Below are 14215 nucleotides of genomic sequence, written 5' to 3'. Positions count from 1 at the left end.
ATCAGCACAATTATTATTATTATTATCTCTATTTAGGAGATTTTCAGCCGCAGAAACATCAGCACAATTCACCATCAATGGCATATGGACGCAGAAGCAGTTGCACGGGTATGATCAATCTGTGAACTGAGAGTCAACAGCGATTCAAAGCTCAGGATTAGCAGTGTCGGTGGTGTAGCGGTAAGCGTGATTATCTCTCACCCAAAAAGGGCCTGAGTTCAATCCCAGTCAGTGCCACCGGGATTTTCTGAGGCATAACATCTCTGATCACACCTTCCTTCGGAAGGGAAGTAAAGCCGTTGGTCCCCGGTTCATGAGTTGATGGGTCGATAGGTAGGGTCCAGGTGTGGGAGCTGCCTCCCTGGCGTCGGTAGCATTGGTGCTCAGCACGGAAAACAAGATCGACGGAAAACAAATCAAGGGGAAAAAATATGACTAGCTAATATCAAAATAACTTTAAAACACTACGTGCCTAAAACAATTATAAAAATGTATGTTTCACCTTAAAATCTTTAAAATTTAATTATCGACCACAATACAATAACCTTGAAAATGTCCGCTCTCTTGATAATCTTGCAACGATGAAATGATCCTCAAAAAACTAAATAGCAGAAATTACCGTACCCAAGTAACAAATTTAGAGCTGTTTGGCTTTATTCAAAATTTATAAAGGTTTTATTGCAGCTGCAACCATTACCTACAGCTTTATCACGGTCATATACAATGCAAGTCATGAAACATTCTTATAGCTATCTACAAAACCCCTATAAAGCTTATTAAAAAACAAACTGATTCTTATGCTATTTTCATTTATGAAAGGCTTTATGATTGCTTTGAAGTATACAAAAAAGTAATATGAATTGCCCTTATAAAACCAAAAAATAAATTTTTTCGTTGCTTTATAAGTAAGCGCAATAAAACTAGTTGGCCATGAAACAGTTATTTTAAAACAATTATAAGCATTCAGGTGCAACTTGTCAGAAATGGACGTAGTGTGCGTACGAAAAACGTCAGCAATCTCCATGATTCTTCCGTTCTCGCTCGCATATACATGGGGTGACACGGTCGAATCTTGGTCGAAATACATGGAATGGTGACAGTCCTAGAGCAAAAAGGTTGAAATCACGCATAACTTTTCATAAAGGTAAATGTATGTGGCACCATCTTTTCGGAAGAGTTTTGAACTATTTGTTTATGTCGATAGATGGTCCTTATTATGACGAGAAATTTTACCGAAAACACCAAGTCGCGGAAATGCTTCGTTTCGGAGTTATTAATTTTGCTCCGCTAGGTTGCATTCCTGACCCAGTGTGCAATGTAAGCATTAGACATTTTAAGAAATTGCGCTTGGTGTTTTTCTTGCCTGCTGTCCTCTGTCGCCATATTGTCATTATGAAAATGCCATTAGCCTTGGAATAAAATCCAAGAAATTTCAATAAAATAATGGCTAAATAAGAGATCCGAAATGATTTCCAGTGTGCATTGGTATGAATTTATGTATTGAGATCTATTTTCTGTAAAATTAAGGTGATTCCATCAAATTCATTTGATTTCTGAAACAATCATTTTTGTTAACTTGAATTATTTTGGAGGCGCATTTATTTAACGCTCATATTATCTCAATATACACGATAACATTTCAAGCGCATATGTTTTGGAACTTCTAAAAAGTAATATATTTTCTTTAAGATTTTCACTAATGTCGCCATGAAACAAAATTGATTGCATGGTGATCTTGACACCAACACTCAAACCTATTTTTACCGCTTAAGATTTCCATTTGGAAAAAAAGTTTCAGCAGAACAGAACAACAACAAGCTAATTTATGGCGGTTGCTTTGAAGCCAATACAAATTAAATTGGATTTATAACTGATTTTCACCAAAGCGTAATAAAACTGCTTGGATACAATATTACTCTTATAGAGGCTATGAGAACCTTTTGTAGAGTATGAGGCTTCCTGACAAAAGGTTTTAAGACAGCTTTATTGTGATTCTCAAACATGCTTTATAAACCTTATCAAGAGTGGTCCACTAAGCTGTATGACGATCTTATAGCGGTTATTAAAAGGCTGTGCTGGAGCTATTAATTTTATTGGTGGTTTTATGAAATTGATCTCAATAACCACTAATAGAGTGCAATAAAACAAGAAATGCTACTTGGGTAACTTTCAAATCTGAACTTTAAAATACCAAAATGGCATTGAAATCGCTAAAATTTCATGAAGCTTAATGATAGAACAGCCCTGAAATCGCCAAATAACCCACCCTAATAAACATATACCATAAACGAGCTGTATCTCGGTGTACAAATGGTTTGGATGATACCCGAACACGTGATTATTATTGTAATGTAAAATTTAAATTCAGAAATGATTTAAAAACACCAAAATATCGGTAAAGTTATAGTCCCGTTAAAATGATAAATATAATAAAATGTTAATGCTTCTATGAATTTAGCTGAACATTTATTTTAATTTTCACATTTATTTTTTAATTCAACGCGTTTTTACTATGAAAAATATGCAAATCAACAGGTTGCTATTGTAGCTCAATTTAGAAATATCCCATGATAATTTTAAATTCAAATTCGATGACCATCACTACATGGCCGCTGAGACTAGCTCACAATTAAGTAAAATGTCACTCATTTAGGCAAAACTGGGGTTACTCATTCACTAAAAAGTATAAGAACCGTGCACAATTATACGCTTACAGGAAAGGAACCATGGTGTGATGCGTTTTTGTTATTGATTTCGGGGCATTCAAATTACAGCTAACACATTGATTTATTGAAATATCCGTGTTCATTTTTCAGTACATATCTGCATCTCTACGGAGAAGTAATTAAGCAATCGTTTCGATACAGTTATCAAACATTTTTGCTCTTCTCACAAGAATCTTTTTGTTCAATTGTAGTGCTCCGTTGGTTATAAGCATCATTACCATTACTTACCACTGTGCTATCTTAAAATATTAGTAAACATAATCTTACTTCTTGGAGGGGACAGCTTTTTCATTGATCACTTTAAATATGAGCACTTGTGCACTCTTTTTAACACACAGTACTGAATTCTTGTATTGATGATTTTACCATACACGCTGCAATTAAACTCATCCTCCAGAAACGCCATCTAAAACACTACTGAATGTCTGACAACGAGCTTTTCGTTTCCTACCTTTTTATAGCATCCGTAGATTTTCATCCATATGAATTGGTATCAATTGCACCAACTTGGCTTATCTTTAGTTTATTATACCTCAACTCGTACCCACCTGTACCACCGTCTTTTGGATGCTCCTTTTTTAATCTTTTTATATGCCTACTTCTCGCTCGTCTCTGCACGTGAAACAAAAGACCAACATATTAATTGAAAGCCAAATTGGAAACTCCTAGTATTACCTCCCGTTGCCTCACGTTTTTAACAGCTAAGTTCAGTGAGTTAAAACTTCATACTATTTTATAAGAAGACAATTCAATCAAATCAATAATATAATAATAAGGCCTTCAGACTATATTATTTGTAACTGAATCGAGATACGTCAATATGTACTCACCTCATAATTATGGATAAGCTAATAACAATTTTTGATCAGTCAGTCTATCGAAGTGATCCATAATTGTGGGGTCATTGTATTATGAAATATTGTCCAGTTGACCTTTTCCAAAAATATGCAATAGCATTGTATGGGACCATGATACTTTTAATTTAGTGCATGGTGCTTTCAATATGGAGCTGTGGTTGCTGAGAAACCTGACTTACTTTATTTTGTCACAAAGTCACATATACAAACATATACACGCTATTTACACGGGTGCCCATTGGATATAGGATAATACATTCCCGGTTTTGTTCCGTTTTTCCCCGTTTTCCCCGGGTGCCCATCATAGTTTACCCGGTTTCATATAAATAGCTAAATATGGTAAAAAGAAATACTCACTTGAATCAATTACCAGACTTTTCAAAATGTATTTGGCTCTATGCTCGCAACAAATTGTCCAATCATGTTCTAAAAATTAGTATTAAAAAATATGTTTTAAGAGTCTCAGAATTGTGAAACTGCTCATCGTTACATGTCTATTTTTGACAAAGCACTAGGTGACAACCCAAGTAACAATTTTGGTTTAATGAGGGCAGGCTTGCTTCCACTCACTTGCTATAAAAAATGATTTTTTTGATTTTTGAAATCATTAGATGTTATAATGATATTTTGTACCGAAATTTGGTGATAATCGGATAAAATCTCGAATTTTGAGAACGAATTTTGTGTGCGTGGATTTGAAACGATACACCCTTTACTTGCCATTGTCCATTACGTTAAGAATGAAGGCTACAAATTCAAGAAGATTAGAAGTAGCTGAGCGACCTTTAAAAAGCCGTGCTGTTTGCTTCTTGCTGAAAATTTTTGTGCAAAAGATAATGACAGATTTTTTGCCTGATTTGAAAATAGGAACTCGATTTCAAAATTTCAGAGAATTTTCCATTTTTCTCAGAGACGTATTGAAAAGGCGTTCAAAATTAAGGGTAAGTTGTTCTGAAAGATTCTTCAATAATGCAGGTTCAATTCTGTCAGGTTCTGCTCCTGTAGATGCGTCCAAATTGTTAATGTTTTGAAGACTTCATGTTGACATAGTTGATTGATAGATATGTTGTTAGAAGTTGTTAGAGTCCTGGAATGAAGGCAAAGAAGTCACGATAGCGGTCTTTTTCAGAATAATATAGGGGAAATGGATGTAATGTAGGCCTAAATGCCCCTAATTTGTGCCCATACATAAATTCTGAAATCGACTAAATTTTCAATAGCGAAAAAAAATCCATTAGTACCGTCCCAGTGACGAGTTCATCTAGATAAAATTGATAAATAGCAGCAATGGGCCCAATCTTAAATCCATAGGCCAACATAAAAAAAAAAACATTTTCCCCACTTCCTGAAAGAAATTTGCAAAGAGATTGCAGATAACAGAAGGATTTTCACCTATATTTCCGTCAAAATGCCTTCGTGCCCGGTTTGAACCAGCACTGGTGTAAACCTGTCATTAACAGTTAGGATATCAGCTGAGTGGTCAGTCATCTACGACTAGATATGTGCATCAATACCAATAAATTATGGAGTTCTTTGATCATCAAACCTATTACATTTTTGTTGAAATTCCAGGTTTTGTGACTGTTAACTAGTTTGCTTACAGAATGACAGGAGCAGAACCACAAATCTGAATCCACATTATAAAATCGATTGAAACCACTTTCATCACATGGTCCCTGGATCCAATTGACGTGAGTGTATTATAAGCACATTGGCAATACTGACAGACATTGTGATATACATGTAGGGTAAGATGGGGTACTATGCACCCTCGGGGCAAGAGGACTTTTTGTACATTTTAGAAACATTTTCAATATATTTTTGTGGATTAATCATACTATATAGCATTACTAGTTCAGAGAACGAACTAGCAATGTTACTTAGCAAATCCTCGAAAAAGAGGTAAAAACTGTATTTTAAACATCAAAGTCATTTTTCCCCAAGTGCACCTTACCTCATTTTACACTACGTTGTCAAGGATATAAGTTTTATTTCTCTCCCCTCTCAGGGCCGAGTTGGAAAAGGCATTGTATTTCAACCCGGAGGCGCTGGGTTCGATTCTCGGTCCGATCGATGAAATCTTTCGGGTTGGAAATTTTCATGACATCCCTGGGCATAGAGTATCATTCTGCTTGCTTCACAATAATCTATGTCATGCATTGGTTGGCATAGAAAGATCTCAATTAATAACTGTAGAAGTACATCTAGAATACTAAGTTGAGAGCCGGCAAAACGCTCGGTACAGAAGCGTAAAGAAGCCAAGCATAAGAAGAAGCTCTCACCCCACTCTTGTGCTGAGGATTAGTACTGCAAACCACACTTCATCAAACAAATACCGCAACCTAACATAGTCAAATGGACCACAAACAAAAACGGTTTAATTGATGGCATTGATTGGGAATCCTTAAAGATGCGACTCTAGATCATAATTATCGATACAATCATCATCAAACATTTTATCAGTCCATCAAAGCCCGCGTACTGACAGCGTTGATGATGCGTGAAATCCTGGTGCTTTACGCTTTTTCGAACTAATCCTGATTAACGAGGCATAAACATGTTATTAAAGTCGTAAAGCGATTCTCCCCCATCCATGTGAAGCTCGCGGATGTAACAGCATTTCAAGCTCGCATTTTTCCTGCCTCTGATCACAGCACGTGGAGTATACCGTACGGAGAGCTACGGACTCCATTGGGGTCAATTAATAGGAATGCACATTTCGTCCGAGGAGCTTATTAGAAGCAATCGTAACGACTTCCCATAAGTCCAAATTTATGGCCAGTCGAGCCAAACGCTCGCACCATCTCGCATGGCGGTAAGCGAGAATGAAGCAGAGAAATTTTCACGAAACACGAATTTTAGCGGCGAAAATTTATCACTTTTAATGTGACACTACCTTCCATTGGCTACCATTAGCCGGCAATACCAGCATAGATCTGTGTGCAAAAAAGTCTTTCGAAAGATGAAAAAAACTTTCCTTGGCATTGCTGCCTCAGATCGCCTGTTAGGTACGCTACGGTGCCATGCCCGTTTGCAGGTGGAATGGAAAAAAAGTCAGTAGAACTTAGTATTATAATACACAGCGGTAACAGCGAAGGGTGAAATATTTCAGCAGGGCGACATTCGTTGCGATAATTAAAATTAATTTTACGGAATGTTCCTGCACGGATCCTTCACGAGTGCTACATTTGAACACCTACACGTGGATTTTTTTTGGGGTGAAACACTACAAGGTAGGTTTACATAAAATAACGTTCCTACTGAATCAACTGCCTACTCTAAGCATTTTCTTGAGCTTTTCACAGCGCTTCTTAATACTAACATAGCGTGGCTTTATCTATTGTGTGACAGTGGAATAAGGCTGTGTTCCATTTGGTGAATTTTCACTTAAATTTGACAGACGAATTTTTTTTTTTTCAAATAAACCTGCTATTCCAGCAGACTTATTTCTGACAGACAAGGAATCAATTTTGACAAACGCTTTCTCGAAAATCGGTCGATCAACAACAGAGGGATTTTCGAACATCTTAATATATTTTAGAAGTGTCAAATCTAAGTGAAAATTTTCCAAATGGAACACAGCCTAAATACATCATGGGGTTAAGATCTAATTTCCGTCATACTAAGATGTAATAACTTGTTATGTATCGTGTGATGTGTACTATCGGCTGTAAGGAAGCTTTGAAGCGGGAATAAAATTCTACGTGTCATGAATCAATAGCATCGTCATAAAGTGTATTTGTTTTCCCAGATATTTACGACCGCCTCGTTCTTCATTGCGACGTTCATGACTTTCATATACAGCTTCAAAATAACCGTGCGTAACTTTTAGTATGTAAATAGTAATACCGATAAATAAATACAGATTCTTGTGAACGACAATACCAATATTCGTTAATAAAATAGTTCTGGTAATTCTGCCAAAGCTGTGCTTTTAAGCGAAGTATAGTAACATCATTATCCGTTAGAAAATTCTCAATTAGCAACTGAAAATGTACTAAAAAAACACTAATATTAGATCAGGTACAAACGATCAGTTGAGACGAATAAAAAATCATACTCCAGTGATTAATTCTGACAAATTGCAAAACAACTTTAAGCAAACTATTAAACAATAGACAACTGCAAAGCTCAACAAAAACACTCAAATTATATTCCACAAACTATGCAATCTGAAATACATTTGTTATGATTTCTCATCTGACAAACAGTACCCACATGGACATCATACGAGCCCTCATTGACTAATTCAATCTACTAAATTACTATCATAAACCCCATCAGCCTCCCCACCTGTAAATAGCAACTACGATCAAAAAGATAACCAAATCATTTTATTGCTCATCGCTCCCACCGCACCACTCGAAACCAACATTTCAATGATTTAAGAATATTGAAATTTAATTGAAAACCAATCTGGTTTGAAATTTTAATAACTTCCCTTCGATTCGATGTCGGCATCCACCACCAGTGCTGCACGTTCTCGGTATCGATTGCTAACTTTCTAAAGGAAACCACTTTTGCCGAACCAAGCGACCGAGTGGCGGAAACGGAAAACACATTTCAAACCCTGGAGCGTTCATTGAGGAAGACACACAATCGTCTAATCGTATAAAACACTTGAGCATATCTCGAAAACTAAATTGACTGTGTGCATTTCCTGTCATGAATAGAGAAATGCACCTACATATTTGAAAATTCAACTTCGTATGAGGAAGGAAGTGTTTCGCTCTTAGTCTATGGCATTGGGTTTCTAATCTACTTCGTGTCGGTATTGCTGTATTCCGAAAATGCATGACACTCTGAAGCAGTAATGGAACACATGGTATGACAGTGAAACTATGGGTTTCAATTTAAAAAAAATGTATATCTTTACTTCTACTGGAATCATGTACAAGTTCGCTTCGTGATTTAAAAAAAAAAATATGACATCTAATTTTAGGCATTTTAGGTAATTAGCAGTAAACACGTAAATACTCATGTGACTTCTCGACTGACAAGTCAGCAAAGGCGTCGTATACCATAAAGTAGGAAGCGGGTTCGATTTACAGTTTAGAAGAAAGATATTTTCGAGTTCGAAGTTCTATCGACTTCCATGAATAAAACATCCATTTTCTTGCACAATATGCGCTATGGTGCATGCAAAAAGGAAAGAGCTTAAATAGTTTTTAATCAACTAAAATGTTTGTTAAGTTTGATACTAAATTTCAATATACATTATATTGCACAAAATGTTAAACTAATTCACCAACGAAAATTGTACGTATGGCAGGTTTCGTGCTAGTTTCACCTCGAATTTGCTTGGAAACAGAATATGTAGGAAAGTTTTCCGGATAGCCTGAGGTGCAAGCGCTGGTTCAGACATTTATGCAAAAAGCACATACTTCCATGCAATATGATTCACTTGCTCTTTCATTCAATTATTTATTTATTTATTTCTCATGCATTCACTAGCTCCGAAACTTCGTTTTCCAAGATTGGAGCAACGGGACGAGCAGCTTCACGCCAGCAGCCAAGCCAGGTCTATGCAGCAGTCTGGCAAAATTCTCCTACCACCCCGATGTCAGCAATCGGTTCGCTATTTTTGGGCCGTGTATGCTTCGCCATGATGATCGTCTGCTTCAGAGCACAGCAGAATGCACGTATCTTCTGGCTACTCTGGACCTCCACTAAAAACATCGTGCAAATATTCCGCCATAACTTTGATAAGACGATTACAACCAATTCCGATGCAAAATGAGACTAAGGAAATATTCTACCCTCATAATTGGTAAGTTCCTTCATAGAGGAAGCTACGCAACATAATTCGACGGTGCATGCATGCCAGTGCACTATGGGCCAGGAATGCAATTTAGCGGGACATAATTAATAACTCCGTAACGAACATTTCCGTGACTTCCTGTCTTGAACAAAGTTGCTTATTATAATGAGGACCAGTGTTGCAGCCAGCATTTGCATCTGGGGGGAGGGTTTTGTAAAAATGACGTGATTGTAAAAATATATATTTTTTTTATTGAAATACCAGTAACATCCTAGAAATGAATTTTCGCTAACTTCAGCCAACATCACGTTTCCCAGTTTTAGTGGAATAGCTAAACCAATCCAGCAAAAATACACTCATAGTGAGCGCTCACGAATCATAAAATCGCTTATTGTGACTCTCTGCAAAACGGAATTGACAGGTTTAAAACCTCTTGTTGTAACTGTAGACCAGGCATACCAAAAGTACCGTCTCATGACAGTATTCCAACGGCTGTCGCTTTCTTTTTCCTACGACAGCCTTGAGATTGAGCTACAGCGACAGCCCACAGTGAGGCTGTTATACGACATGCAACGTTGCCGTCTTGTGCAGTACACGACAGCTCGTTCTTAGTCTTAAAATTTAGTTCGTTCGGCTATGACAGCCTCGGATGAACTTTCGTAACGTTCCTCGTACATACAACAAGCAGTCCGTCAAACTGCCGATTCGTTGCTGCTGTCTTTGAAATTTTGTTTGTATGTTGTAAGACTGCTACTACACTACCAGTGTGACGCCGAAGCTCGTTCGGTTGCTACACGTTCGTGCTGCCCATTGCAAAATTTGCATCCGATTTTTTTTTTGTAAACGCGCGGTCTTGAGCAGATCAGACATTCCGACATTCCGGCGAATAATATAAGCCTACCCGACACAAACCTGACTTCTAAACCCCAACCCGGAAATGGCTCAACATTGACCCGACATAAACACAAAATTGACCCGACATCGACCCGACATTTGGCCGACGTCGATCATAAATTGACCTTAAATTGATCCGCCATCAGGCCGACATGTCTGTTCGGGATCATTCTTTTGGGTTTCTTCCATACTCCACTGCCGTATATCAATTGCATATAATGTCTCGTGAGCGTCACTTGGGTAAGCTGAGGGATGTCGTCGGTTTGTGAAGGATGTCATGACGACAGAAACATTGAAAACCTGGTCATAAAGAAATGTATAAATACAGCCCATTCGGTTCACTACGTTCTGATGATTAGCAGTCATTCTGCATCAAACCGTTGTGCAGTACAGTCGGTTGTTTGATTCGCTCGCTCAGTGCCAGTAATATTAATAGTGCTACGCGTTTGTTCACGTTTTCGGTCGTTTCGGTGCATCGCGTGTGATGTCGAAGCGGAATAAGAAGACAGGCTCGAACCAGGGTTCGAACCCTGCAACCCAGTCTAACGCTGCCCAAGGCGGCAAAAAGACGAAGAGAGACGCATCCGACCGTGGAAGTGTCCATATCCCAATGAATAGTGGTCCCCAGGATAACGCCACAGCAATCAACGGTAGTGACGTCGGTAATTTCGGCGGGTCCGTTGAAAACTTGGAAACGGGCAGCCAGAACGGTCTGAAAGTGAAACTTCCACCTCTGGTGGTGAAGTCAGTACCACTCGACAAGCTGGCTCAAGAGATGGCATCCCTTGGCGTCGCTGCCGAGTACAAGCTGTGCGGGATTGGCACGAAAATCATCCTCCACACCAAAGTGGACTACAACAAAGCTTTGGCTTCGCTGAAGAATTCCAAAGTGGAATTTTTCACACACGACATCCCGGGCGACAAGCCATTTAAGGTAGTCATCCGAGGCCTTCCGAATTTTGAAACGAAGGTGATCGAAGCTGAAATTAAAAACCGGTACAAGCTGGCCCCCATCGCCGTCTTTCGGATCAAGAGGAGGAACGAAAGCCAGAGAAAGTACCAGGATTGCCTTTTCCTGGTACACTTCAAGAAGGGGACGGTGACACTTAATGCGTTGCAAGCAATCCGCTCGCTCTTCAACGTCATCATCCGTTGGGAGTCCTACCGTGGTGGCCGCCGCGATGTAACGCAGTGTCAGCGTTGCCTCAACTTCGGACACGGCACCCGAATTTGCAACATCAACCCACGCTGCAGCTTCTGCGCCAAGGACCATGCCTCCTCCGACTGCCCAGATGACAGTCCTGAGGTTATCAAGTGTGTCAACTGTGGCGGTGCTCATCAAGGCTCTGACAGGCAGTGCCCCAAACGCGAGGAGTTCAAGCGTATCCGAAAGGATGCATCGACCTCCAACCAACCAGGACGTAAGAAAAATAAGTCCCCGACTTTCGGGCTAGGCGATTTTCCGCCTCTTGGAACCAACCAGCAACCGCGAGTGCAACCCGCTCCCCTCCAACCAACGCCCGGTGAACAAATTCCACTCCCCCCTAGATCCTGGAGAACACCACCAACGCTAGAAGGTATGTACTCGGTGGACGAGTGTTGGAACATGTTCGTCCATGTTACAAGCGCTTTCCGCAAGTGCACCAACAAGAACGAACAGTTCGAAACTATCGTGAAACTGGTTATGCATTATGGCGTCTAAACCACTATGCATAGTCACATGGAACGCTTGCTCCTTAAGAGCAAAAACCATCGAGCTTGCGGACTTCCTCCGCAAGCATACCATCGACGTGGGCCTCCTCACCGAGACCCACCTCAAGTCCGGCGACAGTTGCTGGTTACCGGACCACAACATCATTCGGCTTGATCGTACCAGCTCCAGGGAGGGGTGGTATTGCGATCATCGTCAGAAAGGGGATAAAATACCACAGTCTCTCCCATATCCGCACCTCTATCATCGAGGCCCTTGGTGTGGAGGTGGAGTCAGCGACTGGATACGTCCAGTTCATCGCCGTCTACTGCCCTCGACAGTGTGCTGCCAGCAGCGGACTAGCGGCTAAATTTAAGAAAGACCTGGCCACCATCACCCGTACCGGTTTCCGCTTCGTTGTTGGAGGAGATCTGAATGCTCGCCATGAGGCCTGGTGGAACTACCAGCAGAACCAGAACAGTCGCCTGCTGTTCGACCATTCGCAGCATGGGCTGTACTCCGTTTGGTTCTCGGAAGAACCAACATTCATCTCACCGGCAGGCAACCCATCGACGCTAGACCTGTTTCTTACAAATACTGGCTTGTCCAAGCCGGTAGCCTTGAACGAACTCAGCTCCGACCATCAACCGGTGAACTGGGATACAACGTAGCTCCTGCTCCAAGCCTGCGCAAGGACTACCATCGCGTAAACTGGGCCCAGTTTGCACGCGTGGTAGACAGGCACATCATCGACAACCCGCCGCTTGACTCCGTGGAGGAAATCGACCGAGTGTTGGGGGGACTTCACCAAGCCATAACCGTGGCTAACGAGGCGTGCGTCCGACGAGTTCCTGTGAGGGGTAAGTTTATTGCCATTGATTCCCACACCCAACTATTGATTCGACTGAGAAATGTTCGTAGACGCAAGTTCCAAAGAACCGGAGCTCTAGCGTGGAAACGTGAAATGGCCGATCTGAACAAGGAGATTGCTTCCAGAATGGTCTCACTCCGGAACGAAAGTTTCGGGCGGCTCATCCAGAATCTGGACGACCGCTCCAGAGCATTCTGGAAGGTTGCCAAGGTCTTAAAGACGCACCCTAAACCCATTCCGCCACTAAAAGATGAAAATGATGACGATCGGCTCATAATCACCCCTCAGGAGAAAGCAAATGCGATTGGTGAGCATATTGCCAAATCACACTTGCTTGGCTTCAACATCCAAAGTCCGCTCGAAGTTCAGGTTGAGCAATGCGTACTCAACCTTGATTCCTCCCCTTGTGCCATCCCTCCGGAGGATAGAATCACAGTGGAACAGATTTGCTCAACGCTGAAATACACCAAAAACATGAAGGCCCCCGGGTTTGACGGAATATTCAACCTAGTATTGAAAAATCTCAGCATGAAGGTTCACTCTCTGCTGGCTGCTGTCTTCAACAGATGCTTGGAACTGCACTACTTTCCAAGTATCTGGAAGACAGCGAAAATCATACCTATCCGCAAACCCGGGAAGGACCCAACGCTAGCTTCAAGCTACAGACCAATCAGCCTCCTTTCAGCGCTGAGCAAATTGTTCGAGAAACTTATTCTCAATCGTTTGCTCAAGTTTGTCGAGGAACACAACATTCTCCTACCGGAACAGTTCGGGTTCAGGAAGGGGCACTCCACAAATCATCAGCTAGTACGGGTGTTGAATAACATTCGAAGTAACAAGGCTGTATCCAAGTCTACAGCCATGGCATTGTTAGACGTTGAGAAAGCGTTTGATAATGTCTGGTACAATGGGCTTGTATACAAGCTTTGTAACTTCAACTTTCCTTTGCATCTTGTTAAAATCACCCGTAACTACCTTCAGCAAAGGTCGTTCAGGGTATCGTTGAATGGTTGCAATTCAAGCACATTTTCCATCCCAGCAGGTGTTCCGCAAGGAAGTCTGTTGGGCCCTTTGCTATACAGCATCTACACTTCCGACATTCCTCCCTTATGTAACGTTGGGTTTTATTTCTGTTCGCATATGATACTGCTATAACCGTCAAGGGAAGAATGCCTCGTGAAATAACAAACAAGCTTCAACGATGCCTTGACGCCTTTGCTGATTATGCCACCACGTGGAAAATCAAAATCAATGCTTCCAAAACCCAAACAATAATGTTCTTCCATCGGCAATCTCCCAAACTAAAACCAGCTCCCTCTTGTACTGTAATCATGGATGACACAAGGGTTGAGTGGTCCGCCGAAGTAACCTATCTCGGGATGTTGTTTGACGAAAAGCTCCTATTCCGCTCGCATG

General features: G+C 40.7%; 2 protein-coding genes across 3 annotated transcripts in view; both read right to left on the bottom strand.

The window, feature by feature from the left end:
* The window catches only part of LOC135704918 (mucin-2-like), a 418648-nt gene that overhangs the window by 159693 nt on the left and 244740 nt on the right, over window positions 1-14215 (bottom strand). The window lies entirely within an intron of this gene.
* Nha2 (Na[+]/H[+] hydrogen antiporter 2) overlaps window positions 1-14215 on the bottom strand; it is a 57544-nt gene that overhangs the window by 23020 nt on the left and 20309 nt on the right. The window contains exon 1 of one of the 2 annotated variants that reach the window (XM_065226473.1): window positions 2994-3083. The exons of the other annotated variant lie outside the window; for it this stretch is intronic. Coding sequence (XP_065082545.1) covers window positions 2994-3018 — 25 coding nt within the window. The 5' untranslated portion in view covers window positions 3019-3083. Of the gene's footprint in view, window positions 1-2993; window positions 3084-14215 lie in introns of those variants that run through there. 2 annotated transcript variants of the gene reach the window in all.

Source organism: Ochlerotatus camptorhynchus, unplaced genomic scaffold, assembly GCF_037179485.1.
Source record: "Ochlerotatus camptorhynchus isolate MF236.1 unplaced genomic scaffold, CSIRO-AGI_Acam_v1.1 ptg000251l, whole genome shotgun sequence".
NCBI classification, from domain to species: domain Eukaryota; kingdom Metazoa; phylum Arthropoda; class Insecta; order Diptera; family Culicidae; genus Ochlerotatus; species Ochlerotatus camptorhynchus.
This window is presented reverse-complemented; position numbering and strand designations above follow the sequence as displayed.